The sequence below is a fragment of the Tetrao urogallus genome (assembly GCF_951394365.1).
Source record: "Tetrao urogallus genome assembly, chromosome: 2".
Lineage (NCBI taxonomy): Eukaryota > Metazoa > Chordata > Aves > Galliformes > Phasianidae > Tetrao > Tetrao urogallus.
In genome coordinates this window covers 51,714,402-51,735,270 of record NC_136814.1, presented here as the reverse complement: position 1 = coordinate 51,735,270, position 20,869 = coordinate 51,714,402, and the positions used below count along the sequence as shown (strand labels likewise).

Below are 20,869 nucleotides of genomic sequence, written 5' to 3'. Positions count from 1 at the left end.
CAGTTAAGCAAACTATATGCTTAGGAAAAATGAATTGTTTTTAATTAAGTTAATTGGTCAATTTGTGGTAGTGTATAATGAAATAGTCACATTACAGTGCAGTTATATTGGGCAGTGTCAGAACAGCATGGCACAATGTTAATCACAAAGCAAAACTGTTTGTAGAGTGAAATTGTTTCAAAGCAGTTCCTGACAGGATGCAGCGTTGTCCTGCCAAACGCAGCATGGTCTCAGAAAAAAAGACTGCCCAGATCTTTGACGATCAATTTGCAGAATTGTGTGCACAAACAGGCATGCACAATGTCTGCACAACTCCTAACTTGAATTTGTACAGATGTGAACTTAAATTCATCAAAAAGTAAAATTCAGAGTTGAAGAGAGAAAAGTGGTGTGAAATTGATGGGGAACGACAAAATTTGCCAGTTAGGAGGACAAAGATGGAGAAGTTTGATGCAGTGGGTGTATAATTAGTGCAGTCTGACAAAGAAGAAGCATTTGCAGGATGTGTTGTGTCAGTTCTTTTTCTGGACAACATTTTGATTACATGCAGAAGCAGAATCTAGTAAAATGGCATCTATTTATATGTAGGGAATAAAGGAAGTGCGCAGCTTTTGGAAAAGAACGTGGATTTAGTCAAATACTTTCAGTCTATGGGCCTGCCACTAAAACTGACCGCTGTTTGAACTACACTTCAGCTGTGGTAGTCCTGCAGGAGTGGTGTGGGCCATAGAGCTTCACTGAATGCACTGTCATTCAGTCTGAAGCCTGTTAAATCAGCACCTGAAATTTACATCAGTTACTGAGTTCATCCATAAGTCACTGGTTTTACAGACTTTCAGGAGACAGGATATTTGGACAGTTGTCCAGCCCATGTATAAAAAACAAAGGTACAAAATTTTTGTATAAATTTCTTAAGTAGGAAAGGAGGAAAGTGTGCGCTATGTTGTCAATGACAGGAATGTATTTGTCCAACTATCATTAAAAGTACAGTTTTGTTGAGATCAGTTTGGCAATCAGACATGTATGAGGTACTATTAGTGATTTATGGTCACTTTGAAATATGGTAGTTTGCTTAGTTATGTTATGGAGAAGTATTTAAACAAATAAATAATAATTTATTTTATTTAAATAAATTATTTTTAAATAATATGCGGGAATACATTTTTATGTAGATTTACATGTATTGAATATATTTGTAATTTAATAAGTAGACAAGGAATGCCACTGCCCCTCTTGTGTAGCCTTATATTTCCAGGCTTTCAGTGTGAGTGGGATCATCTGAGCCAAATATGAGGAAGACAGTTCCACCCAGACACGCTGCTTATAAGAAGAAAGCTCCAGGGATGGGATTAGTCTTTTAAATTAGCTCTTCAGGCTTCTTCCAGCCGGGATCTTTCCTCTTTTGATGTCCTCAGATGCTCCTGAGGACTTTGGGGGCTGTTGTGAGCTCAGCTCACAGCCGCTTGCCAGTCCCATTGGGTGCCATTTCCTCTTCAAAGAACTGTTCTTGCAGCTGCTCCACTCTGTGCAGGGAGCGGAAGCCTTTGAAATTGCTGCAGATTCAGAGCACTGCTTGTTGGAATAACTAGCATCAAAAAGGAGAGGAGAAGAAGTGCTTATATCTGTTTAAATTAATTATAGAGGCTCCAGCAGAAATGTGAAGGCAAGCAGATAGATGAGACCTGATTTGTGGGGTGCTCTTTAGCAAATTGATTGTTAAAGTATGCGCTGACTTTCTGCTTCCTGCCCAGAACGAAGCAGCCATGCCAAAAATACTTTTAACAGGAAATGTTCTCCAATGGGACAGAAACACAGACCGCGTGAACAGTTCAATAGCTTCATTGCTGCTAGGCAGCACCACAGCAAGTTTAAATTTTCTACTGCTTTTATGAGTAGGTCCAAACCTTTGAACACCACGAGCTGAGCTGTTCACTTTAAAAATTATTCCTGATACATCAGGAAAGGGTGAAAGTTTTACTTTCATCCCAGGCAGCTCTGAAGCTTCCCTGACCTGCCTGACGGTCACAACTATCCCTGCAGCAGCCCAGAAACTCAGCACAGGAGAAGTTCCCTTTCTGCCTAGGGTATGTCTTTCTTGAGGGATGCTGCACAGTGATGTTCAAGCTATGGGTAACAAGGCACCCCAAGGGTGCCTTACCAGGTGAGCATGAACTGGGCTCATGAGGCCTTTATTGAAGACTGTCAAAAACATTGTGGACAGTGCTAAAGAACAGAATTCAGAATGGTTCAATTGGAGCTTTTTGGCTTGCAACTCAGCTTTGTTTCTTCTAGGTGTGATGGAAGGGAAGAATAATCTTTCCTCAAACTGAAAAAGCACTGAACTTTTCCAACAAGGAGGTCTAGGGGAGCACCAAAATACAGCAGAATTTTTGCCAGCTCTCCAGAAATCCTGCAAGGCCAAGTCTCATGGCAAGTGCACACTGTTCTGCATGTGAAGTAAGAGAGAAATTATGCAGCACCCACCTTGAGGGGAATTTGAGTGTTCTTGGCTGTGTGGTGCCAGCATCCTTCCTATGAAGTCACAAGAAGCAAAGAGCTTAGGTTCAAATGTCATGCTAAAAAGTGGGTCCACACTTAGCTATAAGATTTATCAGAGGTTTTGCCTGAAAGTAACTGACTTACAGGAACGCACCTCTTCTGCATGTCTGACTAGAGGAAAGATGTAGTATTTTTTATCCCTGCTCTCAATAGTTTAAGTAGACTATGAAAAGAGATGGTTTGGTTTTGGTTGCTTCACTCATTCCTCTCTCTTGCTTTGATTTAGGATGCTTTTGTGACATGATACCAATACCAGAAACTGATCTCAAAGGTCAGATGCAGGACTAGTCTAACATTATCAGTTTCTTAGCTGGTATCTCCTCATTGCCCAGTTGACACTTGAAAGGACAAAGCAGTCATTTAGCCATAGCATCTCTAATCTGTTTGCCCCAGTGTTGGGCCTTGAATCTGTACTTGTTTTAGAGACAGGGGAGAGCTGCAATAGTACTGTTTTAGCATCTGAGACTCAGGAGAGGATCACTGAACCCCTAAGATGTATACACCAGTGGAATTTTCAGGAAGAAAGACTCTGGCTGGATTTGTTCATGTGTGGGTGACCTTTGGGGAGACTCAGGGCTCTGAGATCTTCTTGTTAGAAGGAGGCAGCATTCAAGGTGTGGGCTTGGACAGCTGTGGAGCTGCTGGCACATTGGATGCTCTATACGGAAGGAAGGAAACTTTCCAGGCTTGCATTACAGAATCCTTCAGCGCCTGGTGAGCGAAGGGAACAGGTTAATTTAGGGGCAATGGTGGAGGTGGTTTTTCTCACGGCTTACCAGTCTTCATAGTATATTCTATCTGTAGTGTTTTTCTCCGCCTGTTACATTTGGCTGCACTAAATGAGAATGAATTTATAATCCTTTACTTTTTTGGAGGAGGCGGAGGAAGGCAGATGACTACAGAACCTCTTATAGAATATTATTATGAAAGAAGTGCAAATTACCTCCTAGCCTCTCATGCTGTTAAAAAAATTGATTTGAATGACATTTTCAAGGTGTTATTTCTAAGACATTCAGCAATTGCCATTCATCCATGAACGGTTAGTGAGATGAATAACAAAAACTGATTTAGGATTCATAGGAGGAAGTGTTAAAAAATAACATTTGGCAGAAAACAGTGGTTATACGAAATTCTGTTGTATATCTAAACTGCATGAAGGTTATCTAAGTGGTTTAGGTAATCCAGTCATTGTGAAAAAAGATTGTTTGAGCCATGGAGTGGCCGGTTGTTTTTAGTTCTATATGGACTGGAAGAGTCATCTAGCTATCAAATGCAATATAATAGTATGGCAACATTGCTTTGAAGGAAATAAAACAGGCCCTCTCTGCTGGCCATTCTTCAGGCAGGTAAAATATAGCAACACTGACTTGGAATTAACTCATCCTGTCAGCAAGCAAACATCAGAATTCAAACATGAGGAAAGAGGAAGGAAAGCAGAATGAATCTTAGAGGACTTCATCTTTGTGTGGAAGCCTGACCTGCCAAAAGACATGTACATTTACAGGGTAGTTAAACATAGGCTTTAATAAAAACTTGCAGGAGATTTCCTTCTGCTAGAGTAGTTCTAGAAACCAGAATACTTCATCAGGGATCTTAAGACAATCCACATAGTTCTTATACGTATGTGCTTATGGTGAAAACAACAGCGTGTTATTTTGCAGGTACTTGACGTTTAAGATTGCTGAATTGTTAGCTGTAAATGCTAGAAGTTTCATACAGATAAGATATACTAATGTATCTACATACGATGGCCATAATTGAAGTATATTATGTAACTTGTTTGAATTTTTTGAACGTTTGTACTGATAGCATTTTATAATTGAAAGGTTTCTAAAACTTAATAATTAAAGTTATTTCTGACAAAAAAAAATCTGTCTTCAAGAGGAAACTTATTTTTCATAATAGTTGTTTAAATCTCTGTTTTTTCACTGGAACTTAAATTTCAGTGCTTTGGACTTTTACCATTATGGGTTTTCTTCCTCTCATTTTATCTTTCTCCTGTTTTCTCTTTTTCATATCACTAAAGGCAAAAAAAGAAAGAAAGAAAGAAAGAAAGAAAGAAAGAAAGAAACAAAAAAAAAGAGAAAGAAGTGATATCCAGGAACTTTCACCATGTTTCATTCTTCCTTAAGAAGAGATTGAGGGAGAATGAAAAGCTGAAATTGAAATGAGAAAATGCTGGAAAGCTGTGTATCTTCACTTTGAAATGCACAGCTCGTATGTTATGTATTCAGACTGTGTCAGCCTCTAGGCTAAGATACATCCTACACAAACATCATTATCAGTGTTGAACTTTCATCTTATAGTGTGGATTCCCGAACCTTATATCAGTAAGTAATCAGTTAAACAAATATTTTGGAGTTCCTTACGAGGACTGTTTCCTAATACTAAAGGAATAGGCTTAGAGCACTTAATAAAAAGTAGTTTTATTCCACCTGTCTTCTTCTGTAATGTCTGTTTACAGAGCACGCTTTGACTCATATGTTCTCCATCTGCTCTGTCTGTCTGTATGCTTTTGCCTCACACATGCCTGCTTGTGATGCAAGGTAACTTGCCCATCTCTCATTGAGAAGTAAGCAGGGAGCATAAATAGTTTGTGCTGTATTAATAGTGAGAACTGCCTCTTAAGATGGATTCTGCACTTTGCCTCCCTGCTTTTATGTTCCCTAAGGGTGCTTGGTAGATTTGATTTTTTGTTTTTCACCATTTAATTTCCTCTCACGTTTTAATCCTGAGCATCCTTAACCAAGAATGCTTCTTCTTCAGCTTCCATGAGCTTTCTTCCTAGGAGGACTTAATAGCTGCCCTGTGTTTAGAAATTCTGCTTCTTGCTGTGGCTGTGAATGACGAGGCAGCTTCACATGTAGCTGGTACTGGTGCAGAGCATTAAGAAGGATGAGCCAGGGAATGTAGTGTAAATAGAGGAGCAGAGCAGCACCCAGACAATATGAGGCTGGAAGCAGAAAGCTAAAGAGAAATTTTGTAGGGGAAAGACAGGTAAAAGTTAGAGAAAGAATGCTTCAGGTATTGATGACTCTTCCCAAATGAAATCACTGCTAGAGGTTTTCCTACTCTCAATACCACCAAGGGACCAAAATGGTGGTTTAAGTGATTTAAGACTCCTTAGGAAACAGAAAGCATGGTATAATATACCGAAAACTGTTGCCATATTCTAGTTAATCTACTTTTTGTTTCCTCATTTTCAGCCCCAAGCAGCTTGAAGACTATTAAATACATCTGGAATATATAAGTGAATGAATAGTCTGCCATTTGCAAATCCTCACCCAAAATGAAAGAATGTGGCTTCTTATTAAATAGGAGATTGTTACTGTCCCAACATAGTCAGCAGTGTTAGCAATGAATCCAGCGGAATTAAGGAGCTTTCTAAATGCTTTGACAAATAGAGTGCTAACGTCTTTGATGAAAAATGACTTTTAGCAAGGTCTTCCAAATATTTTCTCCTATTTAAATTGTATTTCAGTCCCACTAGATGAAGGAATTCTAGTAGACACTGTGACATTTTTTCGATATTATTGTTCAATTATTTTACCACCAGCACTGGTCACATACTAAATTCAGGCTACTTTTTAATGAAAAATGGCTTTTCAGTTGAAAACAAATAAATGCTTTAATTATTTGTTTTCATTTTAAGAGGAAAAATAGAGTTGTTTCTTGTAAATGTTTTTTTTCTTTCAAGATTAAAGCAAACCTGAATCCACACTACTTTCATTTCTCAAAAATATATTTGTGTATTAACACTCAGGTATGAATTTACTGGTTAGAGGAGCTGGTGACCTCTCTCAGGTGCAGAGTGAGAAGAACTCCCCACTTTTTGGCAAAAAAAAAAAAAAAGAAGAACAAACAATCCATCTCCTTTAACATACATTGAAGAACTCTCTATTTCCACCAGCATATGTGGTGGAGAGTGGGGAGTTCTTCTCACTCTGCACCAGAGAGGTCACCAGCTCTTCTAACCAGTAAATTCATACCTGAGTGTTAATTCAGGGCACCCCCACCTGCCCTTGCATGGGACTCTGTTGAGAGAGAGCTACTCTGCCTCACTCGCTGCTACTTCTCCTCTGGGCAGAGTGGGACAGCTTTCTTTTAGCTTGGTGAAGGGGAGTGATCAGTAGAGGTGGTTTCCTGAAGAAGGGCAGTTCTTAGTGCTGGCACTCATGTAATGTGTGCAAATCACTTACAGTTTTGATCACTTTGTTCTCTTTAAAGACACAGTGTTTCCCTGCATTACAGGAGTACCAGAGGCTGGCTGCTGTTTGCCAGGTTCCCTGCTCTTGTGTGGGAGTGAATGGCTGTGCAGATGGCAGTAAGGTTTGTGGTTCATCCATAGCCACCATGAGGTCATCCACCAGTATTGCTGAAGAAGGATACCAAAGTGCCAGTTTCTATTAACTTTTTCAGTCTTGTGGTTATTTCTAAATGTGTTGTGACTTTTCTTAGGAAGGGGAGATTGGAAACACTCCAGGAACTCCTTCCCAAGTAGTATAGTGATCTGCCTGGCTCCCTAATGTATTGTTACATCCTTTCTGCTTCCAAAGATATGCCTAGCTGAAAGCATGCCATGAATCCTTGAATCCCAATTACACAAGTCACTGGGATGCATACTGCAAACCTGGGCTTACATTCATGGCCCCTTCTAAAGTTGCCCTGGAGCTGATGACCATTAGTTTTAATTCCCAGCTGCTCTCTCCTTTCAACAGGAGGGAGAGGTCAGAACAAGAATAAATTTCTCAAGCAGCAGCCCAGATATTCCTCTGGCTTTTTTGTGTTTCCTCTAGCATGTCTACGTTGACATTTACAGAGACAGATGCACTCATAATAAAACTATGATAATGATGAAAATATGATAATGATAAAACTATTTTAAATATTGTAAACTATTAAACTATATTGTAGACTATTTTAAATAATGTACTTTCATTGGGTGTTGAAACTATTGGATTTTATCCACGTGATTTTCTTCTGCTGCCATGAATGGATGAGGTCAATACCTTCAGGCCCTGGTCTAGCTGTGGACCTCACACCAGGACTCTTCCGAGCTTGACCTCCTGACATCCAAGAGGTGTGGTGGTGTGGGCTGGGCCCAGTCACATTCCAGAACAAAATCCATCGTGGATCTTTTCCTCTGTTGTAGACAAGATTCCCTTTGTGCATTTCTTTACCAAGAAAGTATTTTTACATATGTTTTGTTCTCCTTTCTACAGAAATGAGGTAAAGGTTAAATGGAATTTTTTATAGAGCATAGTGACAATCGAAAGTTCTAATTGTTAATAAAACTAAAGGATATCTTCATCATAAGGAGTTATATTATGGTAATCCCTGCTGATCACATCGTGGCTGGGGGTTATCTAGGCTCTCAGAGTGCTTCTTGCCCATTTGTTGAAAGGTCTGAGTTTTTTGGCTTTGTTTTTATTTTTTTGTTTGTGGTAAAATGGCAACATGGTAAATTGATAACTCTTATTCCTGAGATAAGAAGGCAGTGTTATGCATATACTGCAGTTTCCTGTCTAAAGTTTAAGTTTTGTTGAAGTACCATAGTATAGTTTTGAGCCTTTCTTCGTAGTTCAGCAGGTATTAGACATTTTATCCATAAGCCAATCTTTTCCTTAAGTTTTAATTTTATTCTAGCTTTAAGAGAGAGCTTTAAGAAGTAAGTTTAGGGCTAAAAAGATAACAAAAAGACCCCACAGTTTTGTAGGCTAACATGTCAAGTAATTAAAATACTAATACCAGTCTACAGCCAGACACTTTTGCGGTGTAAAGTGTAGTAGCACACTAAGAATGTGTTGTAGCTGCAGCAGAGGAGGAGGAACAAAAGGACCAAAGTTCACAGTCTAGCATCAACCTACATCATGTAACCCATTAATCAAGTGCTGTTGCCAGTAAAATGGGCCAGGTTCAATCATTTTGTTGCTCTTGCTGAAAATAGCACTGGGTCAGGACCCCACATAGGTATTTGCAGAAGTGAATTACACATGTGCACGTCCCTAGTAAGCAGTGCTTAGGTACTTGGAGGCTAAGGCTCCCAGGGCTTAAAGCAATGGCACCCTTACTGGTGGGATTAAAAACCAAACGTAACATGAGGAAGCTAGTGATAATACGTCAAGAGCATTAGGTAAGTATTTTCCTCAAGGCATGCCTTTGCAATGTCCTTAATTCAGTCTTCCTTGTCAGGCCTGGCTGAGTAGCTTCCATCCTTGCTTTCTCTACCATGTACTCTTCACACTTGGTTGTCCTAGCTTTTGCAGATCCAGGTATGTCTTTCAGCTTGTGCAGCTGAGGTGGCTGTGGCTGCTGCTCTGCTTCTGAACATGGAGGTCTTAACCAGCCTTTCTCAACTAACCTGTTTTTTTTCAGCAGGTCATCTTAACTCACTTTCTGTGCCCATCCCACCAGCCACTCTGGTTCCCACGCCAGGACCTTAGTTGGGTTCTCTTGTTCTTCCATTAGCAGTAAGGTCAATCTTATTGCCCTTCAGATGAAAAACATTGCTGCTGCGAATCTAGGGTGCTCTTAATCAAAGGTGTTTTCCCTTTCCCATCAGATGCTATTCCTCACTGCAAGGCCCTTGTGTAACTAGTAGTTTGGCATGTCAGGTTTGTTGGTCTGTCTCTTCAACAAATGTCTGTAGCAGTCATTCGTGTTTGTGAGGCTTTACTCTGCAGTTCTTCCACTACTTTTAGTATTTTAGCTGCAACAAAACAAAGTTAGAGATAACATGACACACATCTTGTGACTGGCCAGTCTGTTCCCACCTGAAAGGCATCTCCCATCTCAAACATATAATCACATGCAATGTGATCATTAATTATGAGGAAACTGCAAGCAGAACTGATGCCTTCCTATCATCTCTCTGGTCCTGAGCTACAAAATGGTAACAATTACAGGGCTATGTTGTGCTTAAAAAATACTTTGGGTCTGAACAAAAGGAATTTCTGAAGTGCACAGTGGAGACTTTCCTGGAGGGCAAGGCAGTTCAGTTCTCCTTTTCTGCTTACATCTTAGAGAACCAAAACTTTACAACTGCCTCATTTTACAGTTGTACGAGCACGTGCTGCAAAGGAAGTTCTGTCTTGAATCCCTGTAGCAGTAGGGAAATATGGGTAAGATTTCTGATACTGGAAAAGTGCATCACAATACTGCAGTTATCACCAAACTGAAAAACTTCTCAGATCACGTTCAACAGGACCACTCCTCCACATGCAGCCTCTTCCCCTCATCTACCACTGACCTTTACACATGTGCTGGTTCTGTTTCTCTTCTTGCTCGGAAGAATGCTATAAACTGGTAGAACTGCATCTCATCTCTAGCTCCTCCCTTTCCACATCTGAAATAGAAAAGGCATGCAGAATCACCTCCTGAGAGCAGCCTGTCTGGAGGCAGCGAGGGAGGGAAGCAGAACCACACGCATCACGGTTAAAGTGAACAGAAAAAGTCAGGTCAGGTTTTACAAGACAACACAGAGAAACTAATAGCTTTAATATTGTGGGTGCCACAGGTCCACTGCAACCTGATTGTCATAAAGCCCTTAGACATCACATACGTTCAATATAACGATCCTCTTGTGCTTCTGATCACTGTGATCTTCAGATCAGTATTTGACAGCAGGAAATAGCCATCTGTTTCCCATTAGAAGAGATTATGAAGCTCTGCATTATCTGCATTAAAGTGAGATTGCTTGATTTTGCAGAGTTCAAAATCTGAAAAAGAAAGGAAAAATAAAAGATGAACTGTACAACAGTGTTAACACTGGTTTTATTTACATCCTCTATCTTACAGTATTTAGTATGTACAAGCATACTTTTACAGATGAGGATATTCACGATAAATATTCCACATTTGCCAAGAAAAATGGGTGAATAAAAATATGTTTTGTGTAAAGAATGTAGTTGAATTTTGCTTTAAGAGAAAATATTTTTTATGTGCTGACATTTTACACAATAATCTTGAGATTATGTGATGTGTGGTTGTCTTCAGCTCTCATCATATAGCAGGGATGGCTCACAGAAGACTTGAGTGCCTTGGTTCAAGCATAAACAAAAGGCAAAACACCTGCCAGTCTCCACTTACATTTATCTTCTCCTACGAATGTGTACATTTGCATGCTTGTCCAAACCACGCTTCAGCTATGCAGCTTATTTGGAATTCTGAAAGATGGGACATTATCAGGATTCATACATGTTTTAGAACAGGGACAGACACTTTCTTCCATGCTGTGCTGGTTAACACTGCAATCTTTCTCATTCTAAGCATGTGTATGTGTGATTTAATGTGATACCATTTGTACAAAGTGTGCCACCCTCTTGAGACCCTTGTATTTATCTGCTTTCAATTACATTTGAAGTATTCAGAAAGTCTCCTATTCTAATCCCGTCCAACTTGGAAGCCACATAGCTCAAACATGAGACTGTCAAACATGAGTAGTTGCAGATGTCAGTGCACTGGTGGCGGGAGTCCAGGAAGATAGATCAAGCCTTAGTCACTAAAAAATACATGCCAGCACATCTCAGATACATAGCATTGTAGCACCTCATAAGGAAAATGTGTTGTGACAGGAAATCAATAACCTCTTGGAGGTGATCTGGTTTTGAAATATTCTTGATTAATTATGCCAGGGTGTGTTTGGCAACATTGCCTGATCCAGCGTTAACCTAATGCTTTTTGGATGAAGCACTATTGTAACTAGTCTCAAAAGTCAGGACTGATGGTTCAAGTCAGGTTTTAAAGGGTCAGCTTATAGATGTTGTAATGCCTTTGCGTCTGACATTGCTGCTTTTACTATGGTGTGTAGGCTTTTACTGTCAATCAAATAAGAATTGTTTTAACATGAACAATAGCATTTAGGACTAATTGCATTTGAAGTGGTTCTCCTAAATAATATCATGTAGAGTAAAATAAGAAAGGAACATCAGTGTGTTTTTGTGACAGAAGACCTGAGTTCAGGATGTTCCCTGGTCTTTTTGCTTAACTGCCTCCTTTGCAGATGAGAGGCAGCTCCAGAAGACACTCAGGAAAGGATGTACCTCTGTCTATCTTTTCAACTTTCCTGCACAGACTCACTTCCCTCTTAACAAGGTTTCCAGCCACACTTGCTGTCCCCCAATAAATGCAGGGCCCCACTCCATGCCTTCCCTGCAAACCCACCTCACTTCCCAGTGCTCCTGCACATGCCAGTGCCTCCCTCACTGTCTGAATCAAGTTGCAGATAAGTTGCAGTTACCATGGGATAGACCAAAATCTGACCTTTGGCTACCTCACCTGCACGACACCCAATAAATCCAGCTCCTTCAGTAACCACTTCCAAGATTTTAAATTTCTGAATAGCATCAAAGAACCACCATTTGAAAAAGAAATTGCAAAAAAATGGATTATTGATTTTCCCAAATGTGAAATTTCTTCCCCACTGGCCTGAAGCCCAGGACAAGCAATAATCAGTCCTGGACCAGAGACAGACTCAAAGTCCAAAGTCTTCAGGTTAGAAAGAGGATCCTTTTGCTATCATGATGCCAAAAATATCCTTCTGTGAAAGCCTTAGCGCTTGCAGTGGGAGAAGGCCGAACACTGAAATGTGACACGGCGCATTTAATTTATAGATAAACTTTTCAAGTCAGTTGAAGAGATTTAGAGAGCATCTTGATACAAATTATTTTTTCCTTTTGAGGCCTGTGTAACTGAACTCATGATATGGAAGGAGCTGGCTTTTCAACAAGGGGAATACTATTTTCCATATGAATAAAATTGTTTTAAACCATTGCTAAAGTACATCTGCAAGCTTTCTTTAGTGACATTTGTGCTAGGAATAGATGAAGCTTAATGAATTTACTAGCTCTTCTTCAACACGACCTGCATAAACACCCGGCAATCATTAATGCAAATTAAATCTTTGTGATACATGTAAGTCTGTATATATAACTATAAACATTCATTTTAAGGATAATTGTAAGAGACAAGGAAATACTTCTTTGCCTGGATAAACCTTTTTGCAAATGATAGATTAAGAAGTTCTGGGGCAAATGGTTTAACCGGTAAGCGGCAAATAAGCTGAACAAAATATGTAGAAAAATAATTTGCCTAATACTGCTAGCCTTAGTGGCACATTTTGCTAGTGATTTGTGGCAAAAATAAGGACTTGAGGTTGAAAGTAAACTGGGGCTCACTGAGTTTGATCAGCTACAGCTTAATACACAGAAGCTGAGCTGTGTTGGTTGCCTTCGTATTATAAAAGTCTGCAAAGGGTAACGCGGGGCATGCAGCTGGGAGCTGGGTAGGGAGCTTGGGTGTATCACTGAAGGAACAGAAAGCCTGACTAAGGGATCCCAGCAAAGGGGTGACTTGTATGACATTGTACTTTACATGTGTTTTAATGATGTCTGTGTACGTGACATGCATTGAAAGCAGTCATATTGAATTATACAGAGGTAAAGAAAATAAGGCTGATGTCCTGGACTGGACCTGAGCAATAAGGTGGAGTCCTTCATTCCTCCATAGTTACCCTACGTGACCTTGAGCGGTGCTTCCCATCTGTCTTCCCCTTCTGCAAAACGGATATCCTGACCCAAAGTGCAGGATGAATCTGTAACACTTTTGATTGGCACTGTGGAAATTCTATAGATAAACACCTAAATACAGCCTCCTTGGCATAATACAGTCACTGGGGTGAGATCAGACTGACAGTGCTGTTTCATTATGTAGTATATACTGCATATGTTAGAAACAAGGAGAACAAACCTGTGAACATTAGGTACATGTGGATAAAATTGTACAAGTCAGGTTAAGTAAGATATACCATGCCCACTGTATTTATCTACAGAAAAGAGAAAGAGGGGGTATCACTGAAAAGGAAGTGTTAATATTCTTTTCAAAGACATCAACACTCTTATATTGATTCATTACAAATGATTATCTCTGACTCTTGTGTGTTTTGTGGCATTATATGATATTAGTCTTTGTTTAGATCACGGAATACTTCTTCCTTTCTCCAACCTACAATAATAATAAATGAGTTGTCTGTGGCTGCCTTGGAGTGCATCCTGTGCCTCAGTGTGTCTCAGTTAATAGTCATAATTTCTCATTTGTAAAAGGATAAGTGCTACCAGAGCTTTCCTTCTAAGAAGGATTCAGACTCACTCAAGGATTCCAATTTATTATGCGCCCAGTTCTGATATCCTGCTGCTCTCTTTATGGATTAGGCTGCCTTGGTGGAAGGTATCATCCTTCAGCTGACACATAAATACTCACTTGCCAGCTGTTCCTTTCACAGAAGTTTCTCAACAACTAAATCATGATCATGCCCCTTGTTTTACCTGCTTCTGATCTGGTTCTCCATTTTACTCCAACAGGAGCAAGCAGAAAAAGCAGCTTTATTACTGCTATTAAACTACAAATGATGCTGATTACAACGGTGGATATTTCTAGGTCTACTGGTAATGATTTCTAGGATTAATGCACTGGTTGTGATTTTAAGTTAAGAAGAATGGGTTATTTTGTTGATTATTTCCGTAACGCCTTTAATCTCAAGGTGTTGCACAAACTCCTTGGCAGTAAGGAGATGCAGATGGGTTGCTTCACTCTGACACACAGCAGATATTTAACAACACAATCTGGTTGGGAGCTCAGAAAAAGAGGGAACGATAGCACCCTACTGATGCTGGTCTTAAGGGTTATTCTTACAGTCTTCGCAGTTCAGGACTGGGTAAATTAGTGGGAAGATCACACTGCCATGGGTTCTGCCAAGGATGGGTACTAATACACAAAGCAATCAATTTAGCACCTTTTAAAAAGCTTCAAAATTCTCAAAACACAGCTAGGGGACGAAAAAAGGCTAGGCAAAGTACTGATGAAAACAGTGATAAAAAAAACAGCACTTGCTAGTTGGAAGATAAAGCATACAATTAGGCTTTCAAGAGCAAGCATTTAATTTGTCTAAAGATTATTACAGAACTCATTCTTAATGCACTTCATTTGCATAAAATCTCTTCTTTCAGCTACCTGTTGCAGTTGCAACTCCTAGAATGGAGAAGTACAGTCCTCAATCAAATCTCAGTTTGTCAAGCCAATATTTCAGCTGCGCAGCCTATTTGTAATGTGACTTTCTAGTCTAATATGTCATTAGGCACATATATACATGTGAAGGATGGGGCATATTTTAAAAGTACTTTTTGAAGACTCATTAGTGAGCGTGCCTTTCGAGCAGTTTCCCTCAGAAAGCAGTCGCAGTGGTTTGGGGGATTGACCCAACTGCCGGCTGGGATTTGCAGAGTGTGCTATTTCAGCTTTACTCAGAGGCTGCTCCTTTGCAGTCAGTCTCCAGAGTGTTTTCTGGATCAGATTTCCCATGTGATATCCTTCCTGCAAATTTCACCTGGGCTCCATGAACCAACCTGACTCCTCTCTATCTTCATGCATTGTTACCAGTAGGTGAAGGTTCAGCAACTCAAATGTCTTCCTCCCTTCTAGATGACCAAACCTCAGGAAGCAGCAACTCAAATGTCTTCCTCCCTTCTAGGTGATCAAAACTCAGGAAGCAGCACTGAGGAATAAGTACAAAATGGGGAAGAAATTACAGTTTTCTGCTCTGCAGAGAAGGTTTGCTTGAAAACCTAGCAGTCATATTGAGCTGCGAAAGCTCCTCTCTCTCTCTCTCTCTCTCTCTCTCTTTTTTTTTTTTTTTTGTGGTAATAAAAATGTCTTACCCTTGTAGTATTACTTGTTTGTACTAGCAGTTTACTACCATTATCGTATTGTACTAGTCATTATACTCTAGTTATAAAGCTACCCTTTAAGATTTTAAGTGGTGCCAAATCTCAGCTTCTGCTACGGTGGCTAATTAAGCCTCCCTGTTATTTGAACTTCCTAATACTTCCCTTAAGTAAGCCCCTAGAGATTATTTGACAAGCAAGGTGAGAAATGTTCTGCTGTCCTTCCCAGGACTGTACCAAGCATGACAATGATTGAATGGGATCAGTCAACGAGATACAAGTTGGGCATCTTTGGTCAACGTTTCATGATCTTTAACAAACAGAACAAGGAAGCATCAATGTTATTTTCTCTGTAATCATCAACTTCCAGCTGTCCATGTTTGTTTAGAAGTCAAGTGGCAAAAAAAGATAGAGGGTGTGGCATTTCTGGCCTTCTGCAGCTTTCCTGTTCCTGGTGGGTTTCACTCCAGTGCATTTGAGCCCTACTCACCTTTCCTAGGCCTTTGTCCAGGATCAGTCTGATTCATGTTTGATGTTTACAGCCCCATAGTGTTTCAAGATGGTTCTGTTTGACTGTAGGTATCCCTGCTTGCAAAAGATTGCGTTTTTTAAATTCAGGTTTGAAGAAGATGAGATGTAAGAAAAGGAATTTTAGGTCTTTCTTGAATGTGGGGTAAAGAATCTGAAATAGCTTTTTTAAGTGGCAGTTTCACTAGAACTGCTTAAAACTGAAGTGTGGATTTTTAGAACTGCAGTGTTTGCAGATACATTTGCTGTAATTCATTGACATTAAAGATACATGTCTGTTTTTAATCCTCACACTTGTAATTCCACTGTGCTTTTTGACAGCGTTTTGTACATGAACTCTTCTGTGCTATAGCTCATTATCCTCTTTTTTCCTTACCTTTAGAAAAGGGCAGAATTTAAGAAAATAATGACCTCTTTTATTATATAACCACAAAAGAAAGGAAAGAAGAAAAGAATTCTGTTTTAGACAGCTGTTAGTGAAATTATTTTAACTACTTTTTAATTGGCAAGCTATTGAGTTGTTATCATCAGTGAAGAGCACATCGGCAAGAAGTACCTGAAGTGACAAACATTTCAGTTGTGAAATGCAGTTCATAAGCTCTGCAGTCATCATGCATGTTAAGAGCAGTTAAGACTAAGTAGCTGGATCACAGGAATACACGATACAGGAGTTATCAAGGGTGATTTTTGGATTTGAAAGTCTTTGTTGCCTTCTGTTTGCACCTCTGAAGAGGCTGTGGAGCCAGGGCAGGAGACATTTGAGCAGCCAAGTGCTGTGTGGCTTTGGGAGCTATGCCTGAAATATTGTTCTCTGTCTAGAGACCTTTATTATCCAGATGCACAAGCTTAGAAGTGAATCTTCAGGTCTTGCATTGCCGTCAGTCCCTTTTAATGGACTCTGATGGTACTGCACCATCAATAGACCTCTCCTCTAATAGTGGCACCTCTCTCACTGACCTCTTGTAAAATATCCATGCATTCTGTTCATGCTGTTCTATGCTGTTTAAAGGGATGGGGGTGAAGAAGTTGTTAAAAGATGAAGGTATTGAAAGCTCCCCTAACTGCTGTATTATCCACCTGACATTCTCCAAATGCCAGTCATTAATTACAAATGTAGTGAAAATCAGTGCAGATACCCAATTCAAATTATGTTACATCTGTGAGCCAGAGCATTTCCATCATCTTATCATTTCCCAGCCAAACAGTTCTTCCTTCTCCACGCTTGTTAAAGGCTCAGTACCCCCACTCTGTTTCCTCTCATTTGAATCTATTATCCATTCAGAGATATTTCATGCTATTTCATGTCCATCCTGCCTTCTTTTTCTTGTGACTACTACAAACTCACCAGTCCAGCCCTCCATCACTCCCCAGAATTACATGTCCCCATCTAATATTTAATGGCAGATTATAGCCAACACAAGCCAAAACCTTTTCCACACACAATATGTGTGCAAGGTGGCACAGCAGGATATGTTTCTGGACTCCCCAGTAATGTCAGCTATAGGTGAGCTTTATATTCAGAAATTATGGGGTTTTTTTTCATTACATGCTTGTGCTGATGTATATTTTCATGCTTGCCAGCACTCTGAGATCTAGATGTCAAGTGTTGGGGCAGGCTAGATGCAATTTTTCATTCTGCTGACATTAATTGGATGAACAGACCTTCTCAGAAGGGACAGCATAGGGAATGTGTATGGAAAAATGACAAAATAAGGACTTTCACAGCTGAATAAAGACAAGTGGCTGAAAATGGTTTTTATAGCTTTGGCTTTCTTGTGGTTTAACCCTGCAGGCGGCTGAGCGGCACACAGTTGTTTGTTCTCTCTCCCTCTTCCCAGTGGGATGGGGGAGAGTTAAGAAAAACAACATAGAATTTGTGGGTTGTCATAAAAATATTTAGCAGAACAGAGAAAAGAATAATAATTACAACAAATATGTATGTTTGTATCGATGTATATAACAACATATATAACACCACCCCTGACCAAAGTCCAGCTAGCTCACCGAGAAGCAGAAGAGAGATGAACTCCCACCCCCTTCAAAACTCCTTCCACTTGATGTCATATGGTATAGAATATCCCTCTGGCCAGTTTAAGTCAGCTGTCCTAATTCTGTTCCCTCCCAGCTACTTGGGCTCTTTGCTGCAAATGGCCTTGTCTCTGCAGTAACTATAGCTGTCAGTGTGTTATCAACATTGTTTTTCTCATAGAACCAAAACACAGCATCACACCAGACACTCTGAAGAAGATAATTCCATCCCAGCTGCAACTGAGATAGACTTTCATATGTTTCATTTGGGAATCTAAAACCATTTTGCACAACTAACAAACTAGGATTCACAACACTTTTCCGAAAAAAAGATAACTGTTCCCGCCTTACAGATGGAGGAACAAAGGTATTGAGGCTATCATTTGAAAATATGTCCTGCTTTCAAGACCCAGGTTGAGATACATTTAAGCCTAATTCTCAGAAGCATTAAACACCAATGTTTATATTCATTCATTTGGCATTGTTCATGCCTAGAGCCTCTGAAAATCAAGTGCGTTGCCTCTTGTATCGAATGGTCAAAATAACTGAAGTGATTTGGCAAAGATCACAGAGCTATTGCAGGGCTGAGCTGGGACAGAGACCCAGTTCCTTTAGGACATGTCCCTTCATGCCACATCCTGGTTCCACGTAGTGAACATTCCCCTTGTATTCTTGGCCAGTATGAAAAGCATGCTCTGCTCACTGAGTTTTCCTCTGCCATCTCAAATAATTGGATGTTACAGAAGCAATATTAAGCACTCGGGTTATTGACCTGCTTTATAGAGTCATTTTACCTTTTCTTGGTAACCATCAAGAAGTTGTCTTTACATTTTTTATTAATAAGTTTCTTATTGCAAAACTAGCATGGAAAAGTAATGAGAATCATTTGTATCACCTGTTTTTCCCCTGTTGTTTTGTTTTTTAGCATACAACAGTTCTGCCCTTTATATTAATCGAGATGAGAACAACACATCATCAGTATCCCAGCAGGAGCTGTGGACTGGCTGCAGTGTGCACCTTCGCTGTTGGCTATATTTTATGGTAAGGGCTGTACATGCTGTGTTTTCAAATCGTATTGGGGGTTTTGTACTGCTAAATTTGGGCACATATTTCATTATGGATATAATCACTAACAGATTCATGCTGCATGCCTCGTTTGGTCCAAGACCTGGGCTTTGTCTGGTTTCCCCAGATGCTTATATTTTTAGAAAGTATATGCCAAACCTCACACAACAGGAATTCGTTGAACAATCCCATGTAAGCAGTGGTCTTTCCAAGAGTACATTTTTTGACCTTTTTTTTCAAGCTAAATGTTTTTCTTGGACCTTGGTTTTATTGCTTAGGGGTTTGTTCTATCAAATAAAATTGGGAATAGGCAAATGATTTCCTGCATTAGTATTTACACGGCAACAGAATAGATAGAATGCTGCCTTTTTTTCTTTTACTAGTTCATAAATTCTTTCTGTAAAACTGATTGCAGAATAAGCTGGTAATCCAAACGTTGCAGTTTATTTAAAAAAATGCAAATGCTTGTGAAAAAACCAAACAGCAATAACCTTTCTTATGCAACATTAAAATCGTTATGTCTTATGTGACAAAGTTAATCTGCTTCGGTCATTCTGACATTGCATCTTTCACTAAACCTTTGTTTTGCTAACAGTGCTCTTTTGATGCCATATATTGTCTATCCTTTCCACATACATTTCATGACCTCCTGTTTACTTCTTCTCAGATCACAACAACCTTCCCTCAGCTCAGGGGATGTTTTCCAAAACCATGGATAATACTTTTTTTTTGACCAGTCAAGTGAGGTCTGACTAATGAGAGAGGAACACAGACTTTGCAACATTTCTTGCAAACAAACTATGCAACATTTCTCCTTGGTCCAATAAAAAAAAAAAGCTGTTATTCATACACATCAACAACATCAAGTGATCATAAAACGATGGTAATCCAGCTGAAGTGCGATGCTGTGTCCCACGTTGCTAGTCATTCTGCCATTTACATTTACAAACACATATCCTTCTTAAATAAGAATGATATTTGCAATTTTAAGATAAGGACAGTCTCATACATAAAAGGATGTAATGATTTATTCAGGAGAAAGGGTGTTCTTTTAACTCATATATGGTAATGCATAACAGCTGTTTATTTACCACCTTCCTCTGAAGATGCCTAGAGATTGGATGGCCGAGTTGTTGTACGTGTGATCTGACCTGGTGATAGTGCCTGTTTTCTCATAATCACCTGAGTAGACACGTGGGATAGCATTCAATAAAACAGAAAATTGAAGCAGTCTAGTCTGTAAGTGAAATAAAACCAGAGATGTCTTAAGAAACTGCTACATTATTGGTGTGATACTCACATGCCTTGATCCTGCCTAATACAGTGTATCTACATCCTACAGCTATAAGTATAATGTAAAATGAACTTTTAGGACAAATAAAGCACAGGAAAAAGATACTTAACTACTAAGCAGATATCCAGTTACAGGCTACTGTCATCTCCCTTTGCTTTTGCTTAATGTTAGGCCTGCTCTCAAGCAATTTGCCTTCTTCCAAGTTGTAATTCCTCAGAAAATGGTGTGAGACAATGGTTTATTCTATCTAAAGGTCATCCTGCTAAAATTTGCAGTTACAGTCCTTACCCTCCTTCCATGTTTATGAAAGAGATTTTGGTCTTCTTATGGGGAAGACCAGAGGGAGACACAGACTGCACAGTACCATCTGCAAGTACTGCGTCTTCAGCCTGCAATGTTATTGAAGCCTCTGTCTAAGATTTGGCTGAAACTGCAAGCTAAGTCTTGTTTCATTGATATCAATACAGTGTATCTGGTGTTCACAGAAACCAAGAAAAAGAATGAAAAGAGTGGTTTTTTTTAATCCACCTCAGAGTGTGCCTACATTTCACAGCTAGTTTTCACCATCTTCCTACTGCTAGGTAATCACAGAATTAATTACCATAATCATTTAGAGAATTTGTAATTATATAATTAGGATTTGCTGCCCTTGCACACTTTAGACCCCTCAATGTTAGCG

General features: G+C 39.6%; 1 protein-coding gene across 1 annotated transcript in view; it reads left to right on the top strand.

Moving 5' to 3' along the window:
* AIG1 (androgen induced 1) overlaps window positions 1–20,869 on the top strand; it is a gene marked incomplete at both ends in the record, with an annotated part of 118,581 nt that overhangs the window by 87,067 nt on the left and 10,645 nt on the right. Inside the window, one exon of the mRNA XM_079549927.1 lies at window positions 18,757–18,872. Within this exon, the coding sequence (XP_079406053.1) occupies window positions 18,757–18,872 (116 nt within the window). The remainder of the gene's footprint in view (window positions 1–18,756; window positions 18,873–20,869) is intronic.